General features: G+C 36.9%; 1 protein-coding gene across 4 annotated transcripts in view; it reads right to left on the bottom strand.

Moving 5' to 3' along the window:
• Positions 1–25258, bottom strand: part of SKAP2 (src kinase associated phosphoprotein 2) — a 307658-nt gene that overhangs the window by 16151 nt on the left and 266249 nt on the right. For all 4 annotated transcript variants that reach the window (XM_059933743.1, XM_059933742.1, XM_059933745.1 and 1 more), the window contains 2 exons: positions 6455–6532; positions 405–517 (listed from right to left, as the gene is read on the bottom strand). In XM_059933743.1, the coding sequence (XP_059789726.1) occupies positions 405–517; positions 6455–6532 (191 nt within the window). The remainder of the gene's footprint in view (positions 1–404; positions 518–6454; positions 6533–25258) is intronic.

The raw sequence follows: 25258 nt of genomic DNA, 5'->3' as shown, positions 1-25258 counted from the left end.
GTTCTATAAACACAGTGTTACCAGTAGTGAATGGCAGACACAATCAGAATAAGCACACAGAAGAATAAAAAGGAAGAGGAAAGAAAAACATAATAAATAACCTAATACCTTACAATGTTAACTTTCACATAAGTATATTGTTTCTGGAGAAGGCAGTGTGTGGATGTGAGCCAAAGGCTGAAGTGATAGGTAAACACACTGTTAAGTTGAATCCTGTTATCTGATTGTGTTTAAAATTTGATTATATTTCACTTGACAAAATAATTATTGTGAACTCCCAATTGTTAACAAGGACCTAGAAGAATTCCAATTGGCATTTTTCCCCTAGTGTTGTAGATCCAAATGCATAAAAATCCAGCTTTGTATTCATGCTTTACAGTTGTCATTTTGGGGTATCTGCTTACCTTGCTAAGAATGTAAATCACATCACCACGTTTAAATGACAATTCATCAGAAAGAGCTCCTGTGCAGTCCCACAAACCCTGGTAAAAATTAGCATAATCGGTGCTTTTATCTCCTAGGAAGAAGAAAGAGAAAACAAGAGTTAGAGCTTTCATGTAATGGGCCCTCACTTAAAAATGAACAAATAGCAATTAAAGGGCCACTCCAAACCACCAAAACAGTCTAAAAAAATTCTGTCCTCATTCAAAGAACACTTATAACATCCACACAAGAATCCTACTTCTCGTTCTCATCTAATTAAGGACCATTTTCAAAAAGATCTAATTTTGAATGTCCTTCCTTTCCTGTCTCCTTTTCTTGTTTTTACCTAAAACTTGTAATTGCAACATGTTTCTTCAAACCAGCACCTAAGTTACTTCCCACTTATTTTCTATAACAAACCTAAGCCCACTTGCAACATGTTTTGAAGATGAGTCAGCCTCCCTGTATAATGAGCAATATCTATGAGATGTGATAAACACGCTGTGAAATAAGCACCGTACAGAATTTAGGACACATCACAAAAATAATAATAATAAAGGAGCTAAGGTACAAATATAACCAAACAAGGTAACAAAAAAACTTTTTGAAATTTAAACTTAAAAAAAAAATGCCTCAATGGCATATATATATATATATATATATATATATATTGGGGTTTTTTGGATATGGACCATTTTTAAAGTCTTTATTGAATTTGTTACAATATTGCTTCTGCTTTTTTTATGTTTTGTTTTTCTGGCCACGAGGCATGTGGGATCTTAGCTCCCCGGACCAGGGACCGAACCTGCAACCCCTGCATTGTAAGGCAAAGTCTTAACCCCTGGACCGCCAGGGAAGTCCCTAAATTTAAACTTTTTCAAAACATAAAGCTAGTTAAAGGAAGAGAATAAAATGAAAGTAATCTAAAGGATAATTCCAGCTCTTATCTTTAGGGACTTTTGTGCCCAAAGCCTCTCAAAGTTATTTCTAAAATATTTTAGCAACTTTGAAAATGCCAGTGCTAAAGCTGCATTTTCCAAGATTTCTGTCAGCGCTAGTTTCGGACATTAGGCTCTGAATAAACATGCAACATACACTGGAGTTATCAGCTCATCCTTCTAACAGCATAAGCACAATGGATGTGATGTGTTCAAACTGCCATACAGACCATTAACTGATTGATTATTTAGCGCTCTCCGCTCTATAATACCACAATAAACCGGGTAATAAATGCTTTGTCACTTATACAACGTGGGTCGCCTGAAACACAGCACAGAGTTAAATACACTGGCTGCTTTTGTTACACTGAGAACTGTTTCCTGTTTTTAATTTCATGATAATTGAGTTTTGATGAGTTAATGCAAAAAGAATGCAAGCAATATCAATAAGATGTCCCTGTATTCACTAACCAGGCAGAACATACACGTGCTGACAACTTCCATCATTGGAATGTCATCTTTGAATTCTTAGGGGATAACTGTGGAGACACACGCTGGATGAGGGTTGTCATCTTAGTTTTGTTATATGGCTCTCAAACAGCAGGGTCCTTGGCAATTCCAACACAACCGGTCACATTAGCGTGTCAGGAGGGCGTTCATCTTATTACACATAGTTTGTGATTTATACAAAGTGTTAGGTTTACTAGAAATTTAATAAATTCTCTTTAGTATCTGAAACATTTTTTTAAAGCCAAAAAGAAAATCTGAATAATATGGAGTCTGACTATTTAAGAAGTAAGACGCGACTTTTCTATTATACTTTTAAGAAAATAAACAAGGACAATCCTCCTATTAAAGTTTTTCCGCTTGTTTTCTAAGAACTCAAAGAAAGAAGGGGGATGGGGGAAAGGAGGGATAGAAGGAGGGAGGGAGACAGAGAGAAAGACACCTTATTGACTTTTCTGCTCTAGCATTTGAACACTCATCACAGAAGCTAGCAGGGATGTACACAAGCCTGGGAATCCAACCAAGAACTAACAATGCTTGTGGCCACCCTTCATTACATTTTTCCCCTCAAAGCATATATTATGGAAATTCTATGAATGGACACTAGAGGGCACTCTGGCTGGACAGATTTCTCCAAACACTGTCAAATTTTTTAAGAAAAAAATTACTTAATAATAAAGTGACTGATTTCCTTTAAAAACCACTTATTTAGACAAATAGGGATTTAGAAGTTGAAACATTCTAGTCAGATTAAATCAACTGCTAACTGGGTCAAATGTTGTGCCCCATGCAGTCCGTCAGTGTCAGTTTAAAAGTCAAGGAATTAGAGCAAAGAGAGGATGACATCATTTCACACGCAAGGCCCTCCCCCATAGTCACTGGCCAGGAGGTAAAAGGATCTAAATAGCTGGTTTCCCCAGTCGAGGCTCCTGTGTGTTCCCCATGCTGCTCAGCCTTAGGCTTGATCCGAAAAGGCTGAAGAAAGAAAACCTGGGTTAAAAACTAGAGAAGTTTTGGCTTAGCTGGAGCGTCCCAGTGGGTTCTGCAGCTGTTCAGCCTGCTGCCTGCTCTTTCCTTTTTCAGATTCTCTCACAATAGTTTTTCATTCAGTAGATTTTCAAACGCAGGGGAGAGGGAAGAAGGAAGAGAAAAGTATATGGTGATTTCTAACACATAATCCTTACCACTTTGGGGGTCTCTCCTCCCCTCGATGCGCTTAGTGAAACTCCCATTAACACTAATGGGAGTTACAGGAGCACAGGAGGGGAAGAGAGACCCCCACCGTGTGCAAGATGCATCTCTCCCTAGATGTGGATCATGGGCATTTCATTAAATCTCACTGCTGTAAAAAGGCAACAGAGCTAGCGATCTGGCAGTCCTGGGAACAAGATGCATTTTCTACTGTGCTTTCTGCAATCTCGATGATGATGTTACCCAAAGACCAGCCTCATTCCTGTGTCCCATATGTGAGCCCTGTTAAAGAACAGTAAGTTGTTTATGTCACATGGCTACCTGTACACACAAATTGACTATTCTATTTCCGCATGCAATATTAGTTATGATGTAGAACAGCGGTCCCCAACCTTTTTGGCACCAGGGACCGGTTTCATGGAGGACAATTTTTCCACGGACAGGGGGTGGTGGAGCGTGGGGGGGGGGGATCGTGGGAATGGTTCAGGCGGTAATGTGAGCGATGGGGAGCGGCACATGAAGCTTGGCTCGCTCGCCCACCGCTCAACTCCTGCTGTGCGGCCCGTTTCTTAACAAGCTGCGGACGGGTACCCGTCCGTGCCCGGGGGTTAGAGGCCCCTGATGTAGAAGAATCACAGCGGGGGAGAAAACCTGGCAGTCTATGTTTATTAGCCTTAGTCTCCTTCGGAAAGTAATGTCAAAATTCTTAAAATGAATTCCAGACATAAAAATTAAGAATTATCTTGTTCCTCAGAGAGCAGCAAGCTCCTCTGGTTTACTTTTCTAAATTTTAAGTGTGTCTAAACATACACAAAAAATTATGCATCGATATCCTTGGAAGCACTGTGGGTTCACAAAAGTTAACACTGTTCACTTATACGCTGAAAAAATAATCCCTGTGAGATGTGTTTTTTAAAAACAACAACAAAAAAAATGGGATGGAACATAATGTCATAAACCACCAATAAGCTTACATTCTGAATACAAATTAAATCGGTTTAGTTGTCTTTATTGTATGAATTAATTTTCCTATTCTATCCACATCATGATCTATGTTTTCAAAATTATCAAAAAAAAAATCATATCATTATGTTTCTTGTCCTAAGAAGCATATATGGTTAAAAAAGAAGGCAAAGAAAGAAAGAAAACAACATTCTAAATTAGCTGGCTTGTGAAAGATTTAAACAATGTATTTGCTCTTGTAAGTTAAACATGCAAAAACAGATCACTGAGCAAGAATAACAGAATTGTTATGAAAGTACAAGCTAAACATTGGAGATATTTACTTTTGCAAAAATGAAAAGATTTTTAAAACACGACGACAATGGGTAAAACACAATAATAAGATAATGGAGAATCTCTCCTTGGGTAGTGTTATAGGTGTAAAAACTATTTTAGAAAGTTAAGCATATTGTATAATGTTCAAAAAAATCAAATGGACTCTTTATTTTTTATATGTAAAAATATATGCAAGCTACATAAGCTTAAACATGAAATAACTTGTAAGAAATACATGCTCAATTTAGTTTTTGCTTACATATTTTACATTAGAGTAGTCTGAAAAAAGAATTTTTTTTTTAGTAACATCAGTCAATGTGAAAAATATAACATTCTTGAGTAAGGTTAGAAGTTCACATCATGTGATGCTCAGCAAGATAGTAATACCCTTGTCAACTCACTGCCCTGCACAGCAAACAAACTTCTAATGTTACATCTTTGACAGCCTGCGGAGAGCAAAGGTCACTGCTATGCAAAAGCATTAAAACTGTTGCTTGAAAAGAATTTCATGTCACTAAAGATAAGGATTATTGCAGTGCTTTATAGCAACTGCATGAAAAGGTAGATCTCCTTATTGCATTCCTTTGAGGAAAAACTGATTTGTTCTTCCTTCCCTCAAAGGCAAAAATTGGGAGATAGTTACTTTAAAAGGGCTTTTGAAAAACACAATTATTTTAAGCCAAAACACTCATATTTGTGGAAAGAAGATTTGTATGTGTCCACCTTCTATACCTGCACAGAAATTTAAAAAAAAGAAAACGACATGCTTTTGGCAGAAGCTTTATGATAATAACAAAACGTATGTACTTAAAACTGCCAGTGAACATCGTCCTCAAGGCTTTGCTCAGCCTTGGTGTTTATAGTCGCATCTAATGCCTTGTTCCTCACTTCCCTTCTGAAAAAAGCAAACCCAAACCTTTTGCAGCAACCTGCTCCTGCTTTCCTGTCCGGGTCCGGAAATCAGGCCTCTGTTTCCTTTCTACATGCCACAGTAGGAAGGACTCGGGAAGGCTACTTCCTGACCTGACAGCTTGAAAGAGTGATGTATGGACATATCAGAGAGGGGAGGTGACCCCCAACTATAGCTCTTTGCAGGACATGGGATGATACGGCAGACCTTGCCCCAGCTGACATGTGGCTATGAAGAGGTGTAAAGTCCTGATAAGAAGGCAGTCCTTCTCTTCTTTCTGTGTAAAATAATTGCTGGTTTATCAAAACCAACCTCATGCTTGCACTACAGATACGGTTTATCTCCTGCTATTTGGAAATAACAAGAAGCAAGAAAAGTTGCCTTTATCATGTGATTCCGTACATAGCACGTGCAATTATTTTTCCAGTCTTAGTCATAATTAGTACCTGGGGCCACGTGCCAAGTGGAAAGGGATAAGGGGGATATCCTTCCTAGCCTTCCAGGCCACCACTGTCCTTTTCCCATTTTTAAGCTGCTGTCACTGGACTCTGGCATTTCTTACCCAATTCATTTGCTTTCTGTGTTAATCATATGCAATGAAGATATGCATGGCCAACATTTAAACAGGCTGCAGATCAATTAGCGGTCTTAAGTTTATCTGATTTTTATCAAAGAAGACAGAGCTGTGGGTCGATTGTCAGAGCCTGTGTCAAGTTGACCTTTTCAGAGATGTCTACATTGCCAGTCCCCTGGGCAACTTGTTGTCCCCTGTTAGTCTCTGAATGGCAGAAGTCTGTTCTGCTCAAGCACAAAGTATACACAGATGTCTATATTACATTCTTATAGGTTTGACAGCAACTGCATGTTGTATCTATAAACTGTCCTTTAGCAGTGACACTTCCTCAATGATGATAAGCTAATTTATGCAACTAAATCTCCTTTGCGCAGAAATGAAAGCTAATTGAGTCGTTACAAAGTAATTCAGAAAGGAATACCTTGTATAAATTGGCTTACTTTATAAATCCTTCTCAAGTGGTTTTCATGCATCCTAAATGGGTCTAAGAAGCTTATCAGCCATAAGAGGTCCAGACCCAAGGAGCCAACCTTGGGGAGCTGAGGACACATCCTTAGAGCAGTAAGAAAGTGACGAAAAGGAAAGCGAACAAAACCAAAATAAGCTTTCCCAGAAAGCTGCACAACTCATTACCTGTGGTGTGGTGAACACTGTCCTGACTCATCTTCCTTTGCCCCTCCACTTTCACCGGAGCTCCATCCTCTTCATCTTCTGTAAATAAACAACATAAATGGGACACTGAAGGCTTTCCTCAGGGAGAAAGACACAGTACTCACCCCATCTTAAGAGCAAAACTAAAAGTGTGTAACACATAAATATTCCTTTTCAAAGAATGAAACCACTCAACATTCACATCCCCTTTTCAATAATCTAAAGCTGAACAAAGAAACCTCTAGCTACTTCCAAATAGCAACCTGACCAGTTGGCTTGATAAAATTTAAGGTATGTACTAACGTTTCACATATTTTGTTTTAAATATTCACAGAAACTCATCTGGAACAATCTTAAATCCAGAAAAGCCCTAAAAATGCAGTAAGATGACACCCGGCATTATACGGATTGACCACATTATACTGTGGCATGAGTACCACAGATAAAATCATGGTCCCTAAAACAACAGCAGAGCAAAGAGAAAATGTGTGATATAAAATACAGTTAACCTAGAAGTCATTTACTGAGCATCAGATACTTCATGTTTTCTCAATTGATCATCACAGGAAGATACGAGAAGCATCCTCACCCTTCAAGGTAATTCCCCCCAAATTATACTGAGGAACTACTATGTGTCATACACTACAGCAGATGTTAAGATTTCGTAGGTAAACCATTTTAAATCCTCATTTTACAGAGAAATAAACTGAGACTCAAAAAGGTAAAGAAACTTCCAATGTTTGCTATTCAAACTTAGGTCTATGATTACAAAATCCATGTTCTTTATCCTGCATATATTCATATATATTTTCATATTATTTCTACACTCTCCCATCACACTCCTTTCCCAAGTTATAGGAAGAAAAATAATGAGATTAAATAAGAAGGGTTTTTAAACAGAGTCAATAGGCTAGTTAATCCTTTTACAACAAAGAAATACTTACTACATGACCACTTGCCCCACCTAAGGATTAATATACAATTTAGAAATATTTAAGGCAGGACATATGAACAAAATGGCATGTCAAGGAAAAACTGGGATCAAAAAGAATCGTAATTCCAAGAAAACCAAAAACTTTAAAGAAAAATATGCAAAAAATACAAATACAGTCATTATGACTATTAAATAATTCAACTCATGACTCTTCATTGAGCATTAACTACCTGTAAGAGAGAGAGGTTCTACCAGAAAGGCAAGGGTAGTAGGAAGCTTCTGCCTTTAGGAAGTTACAGCCTAGAGTGGACAGAAGACAGGACCTAAAGGAAAGTGGGATAAGGGGCATAAAACCTGACCTGTGAGGTACAAGGTACTGAAGGAGTGCAGAGGAGAAACCACCCAACTGGGGAAATACCATAAAGGCTCTGAGGGATGGAGAGAATCCGAATAAGGAGAGATGGGAAGGAGGAAATTTCCAGACAAGGAAAGGCATGAACAAAAGAACAAGGCATGAGCATATTCATTTTGGCTAAAGAATGTGGTTCTCTTGGGACTTCCCTGGCGGTCCAGTGGTTAAAACTTCGCCTTCCAATGCAGGGGGTGCTGGTTCGATCCCTGGTCAGAGAGCTAAGATCCCACATGCCTCACAGCCAAAAAACCAAAACATAAAAAAAAACCAGAAGCAATATTGTAATGAATTTAATAAAGACTTTAAAAATGGTCCACATCAGAAAAAAAAAATAAAGGCGGGGGCTGTTCTTGTAGAAGAAGAGCAGGATGGGAGATAATGTTAGTCATTTGGGCAAACCGTTGAAGAGCCGTGAACATCCTGCTATGGACTTTAGACTTTTACATGTTTGGTGAGGAATAAGAGTCCCCCCAAATTTCTGAGGCGAGAAAGGGCAGGACTGAAACTGCTTGAGGAACGGCTATCAGATCCCATTGTCCCAGACAGTCTAGAGGAGGGGTGTGGGGAGAGAGACCACTCCTAGTCTAGCTAAAGGGGAAGTTAGTCCTGAACTGAAGGGGCAGAGGAAATGGAACGGAGATGGTTATGAGAGGGAAAGGAACTAGAATAGACAAACTCTGCCTGATTGGATGTGGAGGGCTACGGGAAAAGAATGAGCAACCAAGGATGACTCAGGTTTTGAGCTTAGTTAACTGAGAAATGGGAACATCATTACTAAAAAGAGAATAGCCAAGATAAGCTACTCAAGGGGTTGTGTTTCTGATATGGGAGATTTAATATACTGGTGGGGCAACCCAGAGGAAATGTCCAGGGGCAACTGCAAAGCTTGGTAGACAGGTCAAGAATGCAGATGTAAATTTAGAAGTCTCATGCAGATTTTAAAGTGGTGATTAATAAAAACCAGCATTTAAATCAAGCTTGAGAGTTACTGTACTTACAAGATAATTATAACTGTTTCAAATTTTTTTAACTCAATTCAAACAAAAGTATGAAAGCTCCAATATAAGGGACAGCTGGAAATCATTGGCACTTTATACACATTAAGTTAAACATAATATTGGCAATTTAATATAGTTCAGTCAAATAGTAAAGAATACAGAGAAGACCTAATAAAAAGTCTAATACTAAATGCTGTCTCTTTTCTCTTCAACAATTATCTCACTTATGTTAAACTTCAAGGACTAGTTATCATAAATGGGTCAATAGGGTGTTTTCATACAAATTTTAAAGGTATTAGGGACATTTACCGTCATTTAGTCCAAGCTACTCGTTTTACAAATCATTAATTTCTTTTGAGGTGAAGGAGAAAGCTTTCTTTACTTCTCATACTTTCTCTTTCCCCAGCACTCCCTCTCTTCCAATTTGGTCACAAATTCAATAGTAAGAAGTAAATTCAAAAATAGTTAAGGGCACTTGTCCTGAAGTCAAAAGCTTTAACCACATCAGTATAGAAAGCACTATTCCTGGCTCTTAAGAAGAGACTATGGGATTTAGTTTCACCACCCAAAGTCAGTGTCAAGATAACATAAAAACTATTAATAATTACAAGAATTAAGTGGGAAAAACTCCGTTCTTGGCAAAGTTGTCAATGAATTTAGAATTTATTACTAAGAATTTATTATTTTATTAAAATTTAAGTACCTATTATATGCACAATATATTCTTAAACTATCAGAATGATATTAAAAATATTTACTGTGAAGTATCCAAATTGAAATCCATGTGAGACGCTTAATAAGAAGTATTTTAGAGGATAAGATGCTCATTAAAAACACTTCCTTTCTCCTTTTCAAACCTAGAACTGCTATCTTTAGGTCAAAGCCTTCTTTCTGTGTTTCATATATCAATTTTTCTTAACAATAGTAAAACAACCCATTTTATCTTGGGCTAACAGTACAAACAGCTTCCATATAAAAGACAACAAAATCAAATTTGGTGTGTGCTTTTTCAATCTTAGGAAGGAAAGAACTCAACCTGAATCTTGAATAGACTCTGGTACAAGGGAGATGTTCAATAAATCCTAAGTGAACAAATGGATTCCAAAATCATGAAAATAAATCCTACTACTATATTCATTTACTAACAAAGCAAACCTCTCCACATCATTCAAAAAATATATAAGGACAAGTGACCAAAATTCTAGGCAATAATCACCTTCACAATATATTAGAAACATACACATGTTGTTTTATTTAGGTTTATTATTAAACGTATTTTATTCGGGGGTTGAGGCATGATGTCATTATACGATACTAATTAATACCTCAAATAGTCAATGTGTGTGGGTTAATATATTCCATTCAACACTTTAATAACAGTAAACAAAAACAGCTCAGCTATGCAATAAAAATCCATCAAACCATACAGATGGTTATAAGGTTTTCATTATGTGGTTTCCATAGCAATCATATTGCAAATCTGGAAGCTTCTTGCAAACAAGCAGCTTGTATTTACATGCCTCTCAGCTGCAGCACAAAACTCTTCAACATGTGAAGTTATTATTCCAATCACACATTGTTAGGAGAATCATCGGGAGATTTTTTTTTTCTTTGATCATACAAGATGAAAATAACAATAAAGTGAACTAATTGCAGAAGATAACTCAAGCATAGTTATACGTTTACTAAACTAACCAATGAGTATTAAAAATGTTCTGATAGTCATTGAAAGGTTTTTAACATTAAACCCTGTCAAAAATATGAGACCTCCAGGAACAACCAGACCCTAGAGAATCTAAAAGCTTGAACTCTACTTTCACTCTTTTTTGGATACATATTAAGCCATTTTACTGAGTTGAGCAAAGAGAAAAAGAATAGCAGAAAATGGAGTCTTCCCAAATTTTTTTAGAATGACTACCATTTGAGGAAATGCTTCCCGTGGGAAAAGTCAAGACCTTTCTTTTTCCCTGCTAGATTAATCAATTTAATTTACAAATTGATCCAGTTCCATAACAGATGGATTATTACCCTAAGGATCAAAGACCTGTCTAGCTGTGCAGTTTCTACAAAATGGCTATTTTCTGACTTACTAACGTTCTTTTTTAAGGATAAATAACCAAAAAAAGAAAAGTGATAAGCAACTGACATGTGTAGCTGACATTGCTTGGAAAAGGCTAAAGACAATTTGTTAGCACCAAAACAGGATGTGTGATGTTCACATCATGGCTGAGGACTGATATTATCATGTCGTCCAGGGAGAAGACGACGACAACACAAGAAAATCCTTGACTCACACGATGATTACCTTTCTCACTAAACACCTTCAGAAAACAGCTCTCCTGAATTACAATGTAATTTTAAAAAGAATAAAACACAGAATCAAAAGTTATGCCCTGAAATAAATCTTTAGGGTTTAGATCTCTACCTGCCCAGGCTTCATCGGATTATGAGACTATATATTTATCTCAAGAAACGTTAATATGTATTGCTTCAATGTTCACACTATATGCATTTATATCCATTATGTAACTAAATCCTCATAACAATTCTATGAGGTAATAATAGGAACTTTTCTCCTCTTTATGGATGCAAAAGTGACATTTACAGAGCTTGAAAAACTTGTCCAGGTTCACACAGCCAGTTAGAACAAGAGCTGGGATGTAAACTTTCACATCTGTCACTGAAGCCCCAGCTCTAAGCTATGGTGCCGTTTCCTTGATTTTCAGTTTATAGATGCAGTTTTTGCTAAAATTTCACGTGAATATTGGCTGTTTGTGGACTTGGAAAACATTTTCACATAAGTGGGTAGGTTCTATCCTACCATAGCACTGTATTTGAGGTACATCTTAGGTTAAGCAATCCTTTCAGTGACGATTTAGTAACAGGATTTCACGTCTGGCTGTCCCAAACATGCATCTTCTCCTTTCTCTTCTCCACTTCTCCTTCCCCACCTTTAAAGTTCTACACACTCAACTGCACCTAAAGCCGGCACACAGTATTTGATAGTTTGTAAAGGTCTCTAATGCAACTCATAATTGAAAACGGATTTATTTCTGAGGCCAGTCAGCTTTACCTTCTCACTTTATTTCAGTAAGGAAAACACGGCTAAATGTAGATGGTAAAGAGGAGCCTTTCTACACACAAAGAACTGAAAGAGGTTCACCTACATTTCAGAACAACAGGCTATCCTGCACATTTCATCAAGGGTTCAGGCTCCAGGGAGTTGCAAGCAAGATGCCCCTGAGTAGGACGAGATGAAACAGATGGGATGGGGAACTGAAGACACCTCCAGCTAGTCCTAGCAGTAAGATGAAAAAGAGGGAGAAACAGGAAGGATTTATACAAATGGCACCTCACCTCCTCTTCTCTCTCAACACCTGGGGCAAGCTCTGAAGCTGGTGGAAGGGTTAGAGAAGTGGAAGAGTAAAGTCAAAGGGATATGGGTGAGGGAATTCAAAATTATGACAATGAAGAAAAGTGAGTTCCTTAAGGGCCTATAAATCCTGGACTACTGGGAACTTAAAATATGGCACTTCTAAAGGTTTCTTCTATCTATTTAATAGCCTGACATATAGTTTATAGCAATAAAAGATATATTTTTATAAAGATATAAGCATGTGCCTTTTAGTATTATGCTAACTTCAAAATGAAAAGAAAGATAAAGATGCCTGAAATGGCAGTCATGTTTACTCTCCTGGAAATTAGGCAAACTGAGTCCTATTGTGAAAGGTCTAGCTACTCATGCAACCTCGACACTGTTTCTAATTCTCAGTGTCTTCTCTGTAAAGCAGAAAGAATAATGTCTATCCCATAGCACTTTGAACAGGATTTGGAGAGGACAATGAGATAATCAGATTTCTCAGGGGAAAAAAAAAAAAGCACAATTAGCATGCAGTATCAGGTTCACTACCTGAGGAGCTCGGTGTTTTTGCAGCAACTTATTAATTTAGCAACCGAGAAGGTTAATGTGATATAAAAGGCAATAAAATAAGCAAAAGTTGTTCAGTCATACAATCTAATTTTCAACCTGGACATTCTATTCTTATAGGGTTTAATATGAAAAGGTTATCACTGCAAAAAGAAATGCCTTTAGAGCACAGTGAATTTCTGTACTATAATATTAAAATTCATAATTTATACACGAACATGAAAATGCAAAAAATAATGATTTTTCACAGACATTAAACTTGTTAACATCATGGCTGGGATGTTGGGAAAAAACTCAAATTCAAGCAAGGATCTCATTTGACAGAATTGGGAGAAATCTTAGACGGGAAAGACACCTTAGCTATCACCCAGTTCAACTTCCTTCTTTCATCAAAGGGGAACTGAACTGGGGTGTTGAATGACTGGGCCAAGGTCATGGCACTTCCACCCTGCTCTTCTCTCCCTGCCCTGCCGTCTATGCAACATGCACTGCAGACATTTCTGCTGCTCTAGATGTACTTCTCTATTCAGCAGCAGGAGCAGTCTTACATACACTTGATCATCTACAGGCGACGATGGCAGGCAAAGAAAGCACATAGGTTAAAAATAAGGTTTTACTAGGCCAGATTCCAACAGTCAGAAGCAACTGTGAGTCTGCAAATGATCCCACTCCTGAAGAATACTAGACATGGGGAAATTATGAAATGTGACTCCGCCTTGTCCCAGTGTATTCTAGTCAGTGTGTGCTATAATACGGACATTCCTCTATTTCACAAAACTCAAATTCTCAGCTTTTTAATTAAAGTGCATAATAAATTCTGTAATATTAAAATTTACGTCCAAGTTAAATTATTTCTCAGTTATAGTAACCTCTACCTGGCTCTGGATTTCTGGTACAATTATACTTCGCTACATGTAAGTTCTTTTTTTGATTTAAATTAAACTTTTTTCTTATTATTCTTGCTACAAAAGCAGTATCTGTTCATTGCTGGAAGCCAGAAAATAGAGATAAGCAAAAAAGAAAAAAAATTTTAAGTCACAGAAGACCTATCCATGAACACTATTAACATCTCCTTCTAGACAACCCTTATTCAGCTTCTGGTTTTTCTTTATTCTCATTTTTAATAAGAATATCCCAAATGTATATGTATTTCATTATAAACTATTTTGAATCCATCCCATTTTTAGAAAGTAAAATATTTCATCTTAACTTAGATTTTGGTTTAAGTTTCATTCTGGAAAAAATACTATCTAATATACATAAGTTGGTGATAAGATCATTTAATTGTAACACGGCTGTTTTATAAGGAACTGTCTACCGTAGCCTTAGGAAAAAGGCAGATCTACGAATGCAGAGCTCATTTGTTACAGGCTTTGGCTCCGTTTCCGATGCCTGCTTATGCAGATACACTCATCCCCCTCACGTGCGTGCGGTGCACCTTAGCCTCATTTTCAAGAGTCCAAGAAAGAAAAATCACAGGCCCCTAAGAGGAACCATCACCCATTTGACTTATTGGTTCTATAATCCCTTATACCAGCAGTGGTTTCCAAGACCCTTTCGGGGCATAGAGGGTCTATGAGGTCAAAACTATTTTCATAATAAAATTAAGATATTTGCCTTTTTCATTGTGCTAACATTTGCACTGATGCTGCAGAGCAATGATGAATAAACTACTGACACCTCAGCGTAAACCAACACGGTGGACCAAACTGTCACTGTATTCTTCACTGCCCTGCAGTAGCATTAAAACAAACAAGCCAGTTTCACCTAAGAGTGTCCTTGATGACAAATTATTATTTTCATTTAATCAACCTTGAATACCTGTCTCTTTAATATTCTGTGAGACAAAATCAGAAGAATGCATAAAGCATAGCCGTTGCAGCTCCAGGTGTGTGGGAGATTGAGTGGTAAACTGAACTAGCTGCTTTTTTCATGGAACACCATTTTTACTTGAAAGAATGACTGACAAACTATGGTTACTCAGACTTAAGAATCTGGCAGACATTTTCTCAAAAATGAATTAAGTGAACTTGTTATTTTAACAAAAACAGCTGACATTTATTGTCCATGATAAAATTTGAGCTTTCAAGCAAAAATTAGAATTTTAGAAATTTATATCTTAGGATATAAGCTTGATAACTCCTCAGCATTTAAGGACTTTTCTAATGAGATCAGTGGTGATACTAATGAATGTGGTGTTTTAATTGTACCATAACTGTGTCAATATTTGGAAGTTCTGCATAATGTAACGAACCAATATTTTCCAACTGACCAATGCATGATGTTACAAAAGCATGCATGGGTAAAAGATCCATTCAAAGTACAAGACGGTCCCCTGAATTTTGCTGTAATACTGTATGGAAAGTTCATTGATATGGTTTTGGATTCCACATTGCAACTAGCCTTTAACTAACACTTGTCAAGTTTGGGTACAGCATCAAAGAAGAATATCCACCATTACCTGCAAGGATTATTAAAATACTTCCTTTTCCTATTAGTACATATCTGTATGAGGCTGGATTTTCTTCACATGCTGACTGTACTTAAATTAAACAACATATAACAACAGAGTAAAGGCAGAAGCAGATATGGGAGTCTAAATGTCTCCTATAAAGATACACATTCAAAAGATCTGCAAATATGTAAACCATGCCACTCCTCACTCATATTTTGGGAAAATATACCTATTTTTCCCCCCAAAATGTTATTTATGTTCACATGTAGTGGGTTTATCATTGTGACTTTTAAATTAATTAATATTTTTAATATTTCTCAATTTTAATTTCTAACACACTAAATATTAAGAGGCATAACCCACATAAACAAAAGAGTCCTCAATAATTGGGAGTCCTCAATAACTCTTAAGATTGAAAAGGGCTCCTGATTGCAGAGGGCCTGGGTTCGATCCCTGGTGAGGGAACTAAGATGCCACAGGCCGGGCGGGAGAGCCAAAAAACAAAAAAACCCACCACCACAACAAGCAAACAAACAAACAAACAAAAAACCCAAACAAACAGAAAAGGCCTCCTGGGATTAAAAAGTGTGAGAATTGCTGCCCTGTACTTTCTAGGGTGGTTTTAATTAAAAATCTAAATATTGTTGATCCACAACATGAAAAAACTGATATCTTGCTAACCCAGAACACTGCTTGATAATTATTTTATACTCCCGAAGCACACAATCTGAGGATTGAATCAAATTACTGTTGACTCATATTGAGCTGTTGACCAAAATCCCGTGTTCTTCCCATTTTCTGTGGGGCAAAGTCTTTCCTTTCTCATACTTGGGCAACTAGATTTTTGGGGCAAGTGTGATATTCTACCATACTTCATCCTGTTAGATTTGAGCCACGATTTTGGTCTATTGAGAGCATAGCCTGTATATATCTACCCAAGGCATTCATGAACATGACAGTATGACAATGCTGAGAACTAAGCCCTAAGGTGATCACAAAATCAACTGGTCAACACCCTTTGGCCACTACTGTATAGTCAGTTATCCAATGGTCTTTATATCTATAAATACTTCATAAGAATTCTGGCCAAATGCCTCACTGAAGGTATTGTCTTTGTTATATGTCTATCATTTCCTTGAACCCATGTTGGGTTCTACTCTAGAATCATTATTTCATCTTCTTTATGACATAAAAGACTCTCCTGGACACCTTATTTTAGTCGTTTCTCTGGAGTCCGCTTCAAAGTCTTATCTGGGTCAGAAGACAAATTAAATTCTACTCATCCTGAAGACAGGGCTCAAATGTCCCCCAACTTAGGATGCTTTTCCCAAATCCCTCCAGGCAGCTGGCCACTCCCCCCTTTCTGCTCTCACAGCCTTAGTTAGTACAGAGTATTATAAATATTTGTCTACTAGTCTACTTGCCTCCAAGTGTGAACACCCCAAGGGTATATTTACATTACAACAGCCTAACATGGGGGGGGCGGCTAGAACAAAAAACTGTTTTCCATGAAAATTTGTTGAATAAAAACTAAACGGATTTGGGTTAGCTGGGTATTCTATTAGAATCTCTTTGCCCATCCTGGGCTTCTGTTACCTCTTACCAATCTTATCAGTTGGAGGATAATTCTTGACAGAGGGGAGCAAATAAAATAAAAACTAAATTGTTTTCTTTGAATTATTGCCCCTAATAATTTCAAAAACAAACAAAACCAGATAGCAATTTTATACCTTTTGTTGTCTTTAGCATAATTTATAAATTTCAGCTATTTTCATATTTTCTTTGGTTATTTGGCCATTTCAATGGCTAATATATATCTCTTTAAAAGTTACATTCATTGGATAGATTCTAGCACAATGATATATTTTAGTTTCTCTCCCTTTTTTTCCCCCATTGAGATCCTTTGATATTAAATGGTATTTTAAAACACTTGTCTTTAATACCATACATTGTGCCTATTTTTTCTCCGAGTTTTCTGAAATCTGCCTTCCTAAAGTCTAGGCAAACATGTCTGGCGGAGGCCAGTTTTTTTCCTCACTGGCTATGATGGATTCTAAGATGACAACTGCTTTTGTCTAATTTTTTCCACAATTAAATCTGGGTATAGCAGCAGTTTCCCTATTTATTTCCTATGTCCTTCAGTCTCACTCATTTTTTAATATGCTACTTCCACACTTAAACTATATCAAATAGTAGAAAGAAAAAGAGGCAATGGTAATGACTGTTTATTGCTTTTCTGCCCTGTCCATATTCTCAGCGTCAGTTACTCTTAGTTGAATATTCCTTGTTGCTAAATACTAAAAAAACCCCTAACTATCCTGATCCCTGGCTCTGTGTGTCCCAGACATAAGAAGCTGAGAGGGTGGGAAGAGAGTCACTCTCAATCCCCCCGTCCTTTGTCTTCAAATATCACTTGCCTTTTAAACTTCTAAATATAGGCATACTTCACTAAATAATACTAAATAATCGTATAATTAATAAAATCAATCATAATGGAATCAGAAATTAATCCCATATTAATCCCAAAAGATACAATGGAACTACAGAAATGCAAATAAAATTCATATTCCTTAAGTTCACATTATCTTCTTTCACCAGCTGTATAAACTTAGGCAAGCTAATTAAACTCTCTGAGCCTCAATTTTCAATCTGGAAAACAGAAATACAAAATCTACTTTAGATAATTATTGTGAGAATGAAAAAGTTGAATGCCCAGTGCATAGAAGATTTTTAACAACAGTGATTGTCATGATAATCTAAGAATGTACTGTGTACCAAGCACCATGCTAGCCATGACACTATACAAAGAAATCTTACTCAATCCTCAAAACCCTGTGAGGAAAGTATTGCTGTTATTCCCATTTTCAGATGAAGAAACACAGGCATAGACACATTTAAGTAACTTGCTCAGCATAACACAGCTATAAGAAGTAGTGTCAGGATTTGAATCCAGGCAGTCTTCCTCCAGAGCCCAAGTTCAGAAGCACTACACTTTTTCTTCTCATTCAATGTAAGACCTTGCATAGATCACTTATTTGTTAATTAAACAGCACTTTAACATATTGCCATAACATTCAACTTATGAGAAAGTTAATATTCACGATGTCATATAGACATATATTCTTACTTTTAACACTCTTCAATGACAAAATAACTTGGCTAACTCTGACAGTCTAAAAAAAAAAAAATAGTTCCCTTGAAAAATAGTGTACACTGCTGAAAAAGAGGAGAAGAGTCATGTCTGTAATGGCCACAGAAAGTGAAAAGCTTGGCTTTTGCCCCCTCCATCTTTCTTTCAGTTGGAAGGCAGCTTGAAAATGGAAAAATCATCTCCCATCACCTACCTCCCTCTCAGAGACTGAATATGATGAGAAAACAGAATAAGGCCAAGCCCTGAAGCAAGCAGAGCCGAAAGCAGCTTCTGTCCTAGCCAGGAGCCCAAGAAGACTGATTAATCCTGAATAAAATAGCTATAGTTCCTCACTAGATCTGACTGCGATAAGACATGAAAAATGCAGCAAATTAAAAACACTTTACATAGTACAAAAGAATGGCATTCTCAAAATACAAATTTCCATGTACCTATGAGGCACTATACATGGACTTTCAGAATTATGTTTTTAAAGCATTTTCAATTCTAAGGTGAGAGGTATTTTTTTGACACACAAATTGATGATAAAATATGTAACAGGGCCTAGAAAATGAGAGATCTTCTAAAACTAGAATATTTCTATAGAGAGGAGTTGCCAAAAGAAGCAAGGTAGAACCTGTAGGGGAAAGAAGGGGAGGTTAGGCACACAAAGTTCATCTGATGGAGCTCTTGATGTTCATTCCTGCAAAACAGTACTTGATGTTCTTCAAAGTACATAAGAATAAAAATTTGAGCTTAAAAAAACAACACACTTGCTCTGTTTTGGGCCCCTAAAGGTATGGATGAACTCTCATTTGCAAAGTGTCTGTTATTGAGATTGCAAACATAAGGCCAACATAAACAAAAGGTCTGCTCTTGTGTATAAGAGCCAGGGTATTTTTAATGTACATGGTGGACAAACCAGACCTTACTTTTTTAAGGTCTCACGCAACAACGTCCCAGGGTAGCAGATGGAATCACCTTATCCATTCTGGAAAGACAAATCCCTGTCACCTTAGGAGCCTAGAGTCCAGGCAGTGTCTGTGCTCCAAGACTAATAACCCCTAGCCTATTTCCCAGTGTGACAAAGTATTCTTGTTTTCTCATCCCCAATCCACAACTACTCAGATATTTCTTTAAAGTTAAATATGACATTTTACAAACTTTTCCTGACAATTTTTAGTTAAGACTGATGTTATGCTATAATTGTATATATTAAGAATGCAATTTAGGGTTTATTTCTATCTAATTAAAAAACACAATCAAACACGTAAATTTAATGGCATGCCCATCTATAGTACCTATAGGGGCATTCAATGTCTATTTGTCCTTCCTTAGAGTAAATCACTGATTTAAAGAGAATACATGAAATGACAGGTGAACCTTCCAGAATGGTCTAATTAGGAGAATAATGTTAACTATCTGAATGCAGTTTAACTGAATGACTTATTTATACCTACTCTAACTAAATAAAAGTAATTCTTGACCAGCTATTATAGAATTCAGGTAGTTATAAACAGTTTTATCATATGATCTTCCCCTAGCTTAGAAAATAATTTCTGAATTTAAAAAACTCAAGAAGAAAAATTATCTCAATATAGTTCACTTCAGTGAAGAAATACAATACACTACTTGGCACGTGTCCACAGGAAAAGTCTGGCTCCCAGATGCTTCTTGCCAGGCCACAGTGGATTCAACAGTGTTTAAACAACTGACAATGTGCACTCATAGCACTGATGACACAGTGACCAAAAATTCAGCAAGAGCCTGTCTCACGGGTATATTCATATATTGAAAAGTAGTATCAAAACAAAACAAATCGTAGACACACATCACAAACGTGAAAGATTCAACTCAATTCAGTTAGGCTTTTTAAAAATATATGTCACTAAAATTACATAAAAATTTACTAATAAGACTTTTTATGCCACTGCAAGAAACATAAATAAACATACCGATTTTTTTCACTGTATTAGTGTTCTCGAAAATGAGGACTATAAACTCTAATTTGCTTCCTATATCAAAAGTCCAACAACTCTTTCCAGCAATCAATTAGCTGTTTCCAAAGCTTATTCATTATAATCACACAATTTATATTAATATCCATGATTTCCTAAAGCCATGCCTGTTGATAACAACTGTTTCTATTAGTTTGTACCAAATGAAATTCCCAATAATTTACCACTTCTGATCTCCAAAAACAATAACTTTATAGGGTTCAAGGGTAAAATAAAACTTCAAAATTTTGACACCAAAGTGGTAGCCCAATTTTCTTAGATACATAACATCTATGGTCTTTATAACTGGCCCACAAGTGTATAATTTACTGGAATGATACACTTTGTAACCAGGAAGGTTCTGAGTAAAATCTACGTCCTACTGTAGCACATTCAAGCATAAACAAAATTCTGTTAATATTTAATATGAAATCAGCTGTCACAAATGTAGCCAACAGTGAAAAAGCCATGATACAAACAAAATTACTTTGTGTGATTCTCCCTATTTCCAGATGACAAGTTTCTGTGAGGTGATATCCTCTCTCTTAGTAACAAACAACTTCTGTCACATAATGTTTATGTCATGTAAGTTTTGCAAATCAATAGTGCAAAAACTGGTTTGACTTTCTGGGAGAGAAAATGATTGATCGGCATAGGAATAAAATACATTATTTAAATTAGAAGGACTTCATTTGATTGGAATGCCAGCTCCATTTTTAAGACATACTCTCATATAACCAAGTTAACCTCATCTGACATGACCTCAAATGCAAATATGTATTATTGTTAGCTTGTAAAACCAAAGTATACATTTGGATCTGGATAGATCTCTACTTTGAGTAATTCTCTACATATACAAATGTCATTTTTTCCCTAAATAGGAATAGGATCATTTACTTCATAAATTCAGCAGCCATTTAAGATCTCTTCTGTCATAAATTCAACAAAATTTCTTGTCAAGAAGTAATTAATATTGAGTATAAAGCCCATTAGTACTCAGAAGACAGGATATTAGACTCCCAGCATGGAATCTTGCGTATAGTATATACTCAAATTTTTGTTTATTTGACTTGAATTAGTTTATAAATCAAACACTTAAAATTAAGCTAAGTCTCTACTGCAGTGGTTTTGTAGTAACTGATTACTTATAACTAGGAATTCAACCTTTAACAATATGGCCAACCAGGCTGAAACAGACCTGTCTCTCCCCACTTACTCAAAGGGGAATACTGGCCATTTACAGGGTGAGGTTGAGGCTGGAGGTTTAACATCTTCACAGATACAGGAGACATGGCCTTGGGCCCATGAGAAGCAGGGAGCTGGAAGCAAGAGCCCCACCAGCCTAGGGAAGCCACAAGGAAGCTTTTTGTCTTCCCAGCGCTCTGGATGGTGGTGGTCAGAGGGGGAGGGGAAGGGTTTCCTGTGAGAAATCAAAACCCCATGCCTGTACAATGTGAGATCCAAATATATACTATCCTCAAGTGGTATGTTCAAGCCAAGAAATTTAACATAAAAATTGTGAAACTCCTGGGGCTCTGGCAGAAGCAAATGCAAAACCATTGTGGAGGAGCATTTCCAGAACCCAGGGCACACAGCATTCCTGCAGGGGCAGGAAGAAAACCTGATAAACTCGCAATACTTGGAGCTAGCAGAAGAGACGCCCAAGTAAACAGGCAATCCCGGTGTTGCCAGCTCTAATACAAGTCAACACAGAGTGCTGTGAGAGCACAGAGGAGAGCTAAGAAATTAAGGAAAAGTTCAAGGAAAAGTAAATCTTTATTTTCCTAGCACTGCTAAGCTAGAGTTGTGTTCAAAACACAAATTGCTCTGGTCTGGTTCCTTTGCTTTCACCCAGTGAAGGATTGATCCCACGTGAATATTTTCTGGGGCTTTGGACCATCTGGTTTTTAATGTCTCAAGCAATGGGGTTTCTTCCACCATTTCCTTTGGAAAGTCTTTTTTTGTTGTTGTTGGGGGAAAAAAAAAAAAGAAGAAATAGGTTTAAATGCTGAGGGGACTTGGCAGTTGTTGTTAAAAGTCTTTCTTGTTAACTCTTTCTTAAATCCTTTCATGAATAGAAATTCCCCTCTTTCCCCATGACATGAATATGTTATAATCTGGCCTCTTCCAAATATACCAAGTTACCTCATCTAAACGTTTTTTTAAGGGTCTTCGTTTAAGGTCTCCCTGACCTTAATCATTTTACTTTCATCTTCAGAATGCTCTTTAGGTGGTGTTCAGAACCACATTTTGCTCATTGAGTGTGGGTAGCACTGAATGAAGGGGTCTTTTCAGATATCTCATCTACTGGCATAGACTTGGCTTTGATCTTTGTTTCTCATCAGGCTCTTTTTAGTCTCCAATTACTTTTCAAAACTATTCCTTATTGAGTATTTGTTATATTTTATATTTCTGTTTAACAAACTCTGAGTTATATTGGTCAACCCTGCATTCCCCAGTGCCTAGCACAGTGCCTGACATATAATAGCTGCCTAATAAATATCTGCCGCATGAATAATTAATACTAATTGTTGCATGAATAATGAATTGCTTACATAAAAGTTGGGGTTTTTTTCTTTTTTCTCATTTCATGTTGCATTTGCTTCACCCTTTTCAGTTCATTTATTAAAAATTTAAATGATTGCTTCAGAATACCTTCAAATTAATGTTGGGCTCTCAGGAAATATTAAATAAACAACTAGGCTCAAAATGCACACATTTTAAAGTGCCTACACATGTATATCTACATGTTTGGGGGTTACTGTCTCTTACAGTTATGTCTTAAGCAATATAGGGAGAGATTATATTTTATTATGAGTATAGATGACCTTCACCTTGACCCACTTAATCAAGCTAGGTTTCCAGGAAGAACTTAGACGTAAGGTAATTTGTGAAAGAAAACATAGGCTGCCCAGGGAGGTGAAATGAGGTTATCTGGTGTATGACAGAGCGTAATAGGCAATGTGAAATCGGGAGCAGGACATGTAAACAGTGGGCTGAGCAAAGGAGCTTGCTTAATTGAAGGAAAGGGTGTGGAGAGGAGAAGGAAACAAAGGGATAATGTAAGTCACAGCTGGGACTGGGAGTGAGCAAGCTGAATCTTGACCACAGCCTTCCTCTGTCCTAGACCCTCCAGTGACTCCTCCAATGCCCACTGAATCCAAGCAGTGGCTTGAAAGAGCATTTTTAAACACTTTCCCCAAGCATCTATCTAATCATTAATTCTTAACCTTTGTTTCACTGTCCTTTAAGCTGCTTGTGCAACTTTCCAGATCTGAGTTTATTTTTAAACATGAAGCTCATCATTTTCTTACCAGTTACTTTAAGTCCTCTGGTTTTTGTCCTTGCGATGTCAGCTTTTAAAAAATCATAGTTGTGATCCTGTGCTCTTTAGACCTACTCTACCTGTGGTCATTAATGAATGAGTGGAAGCAAAGGAGAATGTCATTTCCTGGGAAATGTCTTGCTTAAGATGACTAACCTACCATAGGGAACTGGTAACTCAAGTTGGTCCTGTTGCTCACAGTAGATGATCTATCTTTAATGGCACAGAAGACTGATGATATTAGACCTTTTCATCACTCAATGTATTACATTTCACAAGTTTATTTACTTGAGATTATGCTCACTGGAAAAGTAATGTTAGATTTTAATGAGGTTTTGGAAGATCAGTCATACTTCAATACACCACTGATAGTATTCTGTTTAGTACAATCATTCTTTTAGGATTCTGTAGTAATTGGTATTATTAGGAAAAGAATCATCATAGAGAAAGGATTTCTCTGACTTTAACTAACAGGCCCCTCTAACTAAAGACTACATTATTCAGGTATTATTTATTGGCTTCGTATGAGGAAGGCACTTGTCTAAGTATTCTGGGGGTGCCAAGAAACACGAGGTTTGATCCCTGCCCTTGAGGAGCTTGTAAATATAATGAAGATAAGTTATAATGATCCATCCATTTGTTTGTTTGCTGAATAACTAATCCCATGAAAAGTAAAATATGAATATCAGATTTACAGAACAGTAGATAGCAACATAAAAAATGCCATCAAGCTGTGTGTCATTAATTTTCAAATATATGGTGCTATAGAAGTTCAGAGAAGCAGAGGTCACTTCATGCTGAGATGGGCAGAAGAGGCTTTCTGGGGAGATGGGATCTGATGTGGGCCTGGAAAGTGGGAAGGAACTGGTTAGAAACTGAACTGAGAACACTCCATAGAGATGGAGTATATGAACAAAAATGTGAGGCTGGAAAAGTAGCGGATGTTTGGGGAGAATGAAGAGTAAAAGTCAGTTTGTTGAAATTGGAGAGTTGGTGCAGTGTAATAGGGACTGAACTAGAATGTTTCAGTCAGCATGTAGAAGACCTCTGATGCCAAAGTATGGTGTTTGGTCGTTATCCTACAGGCAGTAGAGAGCTATTCAATTTCTGAATTCTGTTTTTCTTGAAAATATTTTCCCCATTAAATGAAAAAGTATTAATTAGCTTATACAGGAGGTTTTGAATTCTTTTATATATATATATATTGTCTCAACATCAGATGAGATATTCCTGATAAAAGTGATAACACTCAGAATGGTAGAGGACATGTTAATACTACACTGTGTTTAGTAATATACCATTCTATACCTATAAAAATACTGTACTGTGCCCAATAGATACACATAACCTTCAAGGGTATTTTAATTGTTTATAATGGAATAACTGTAAATGATTCACCTAAACAGGTTTAGAGAAAACACTATTTAAACCAATACAATACAGTTGTGTAAGGAATATACAGAATCAACAAAGGTATTTTCATTGTTCCTGATGGGTGACTATAAAGGTTCTACATAAGTGTGGATAGGGAAAATATGGACAAGGTGTACAGTAATATTACTGGACTTTGGGATTGGTATGAGTGTGGGACAGATAGATAGGTAGAC

This window comes from Balaenoptera ricei, chromosome 9 (genome assembly GCF_028023285.1).
Source record: "Balaenoptera ricei isolate mBalRic1 chromosome 9, mBalRic1.hap2, whole genome shotgun sequence".
NCBI lineage: Eukaryota > Metazoa > Chordata > Mammalia > Artiodactyla > Balaenopteridae > Balaenoptera > Balaenoptera ricei.
Note: the sequence above shows the minus strand (reverse complement) of the source record. Positions and strands in the feature narration are given on the sequence as shown.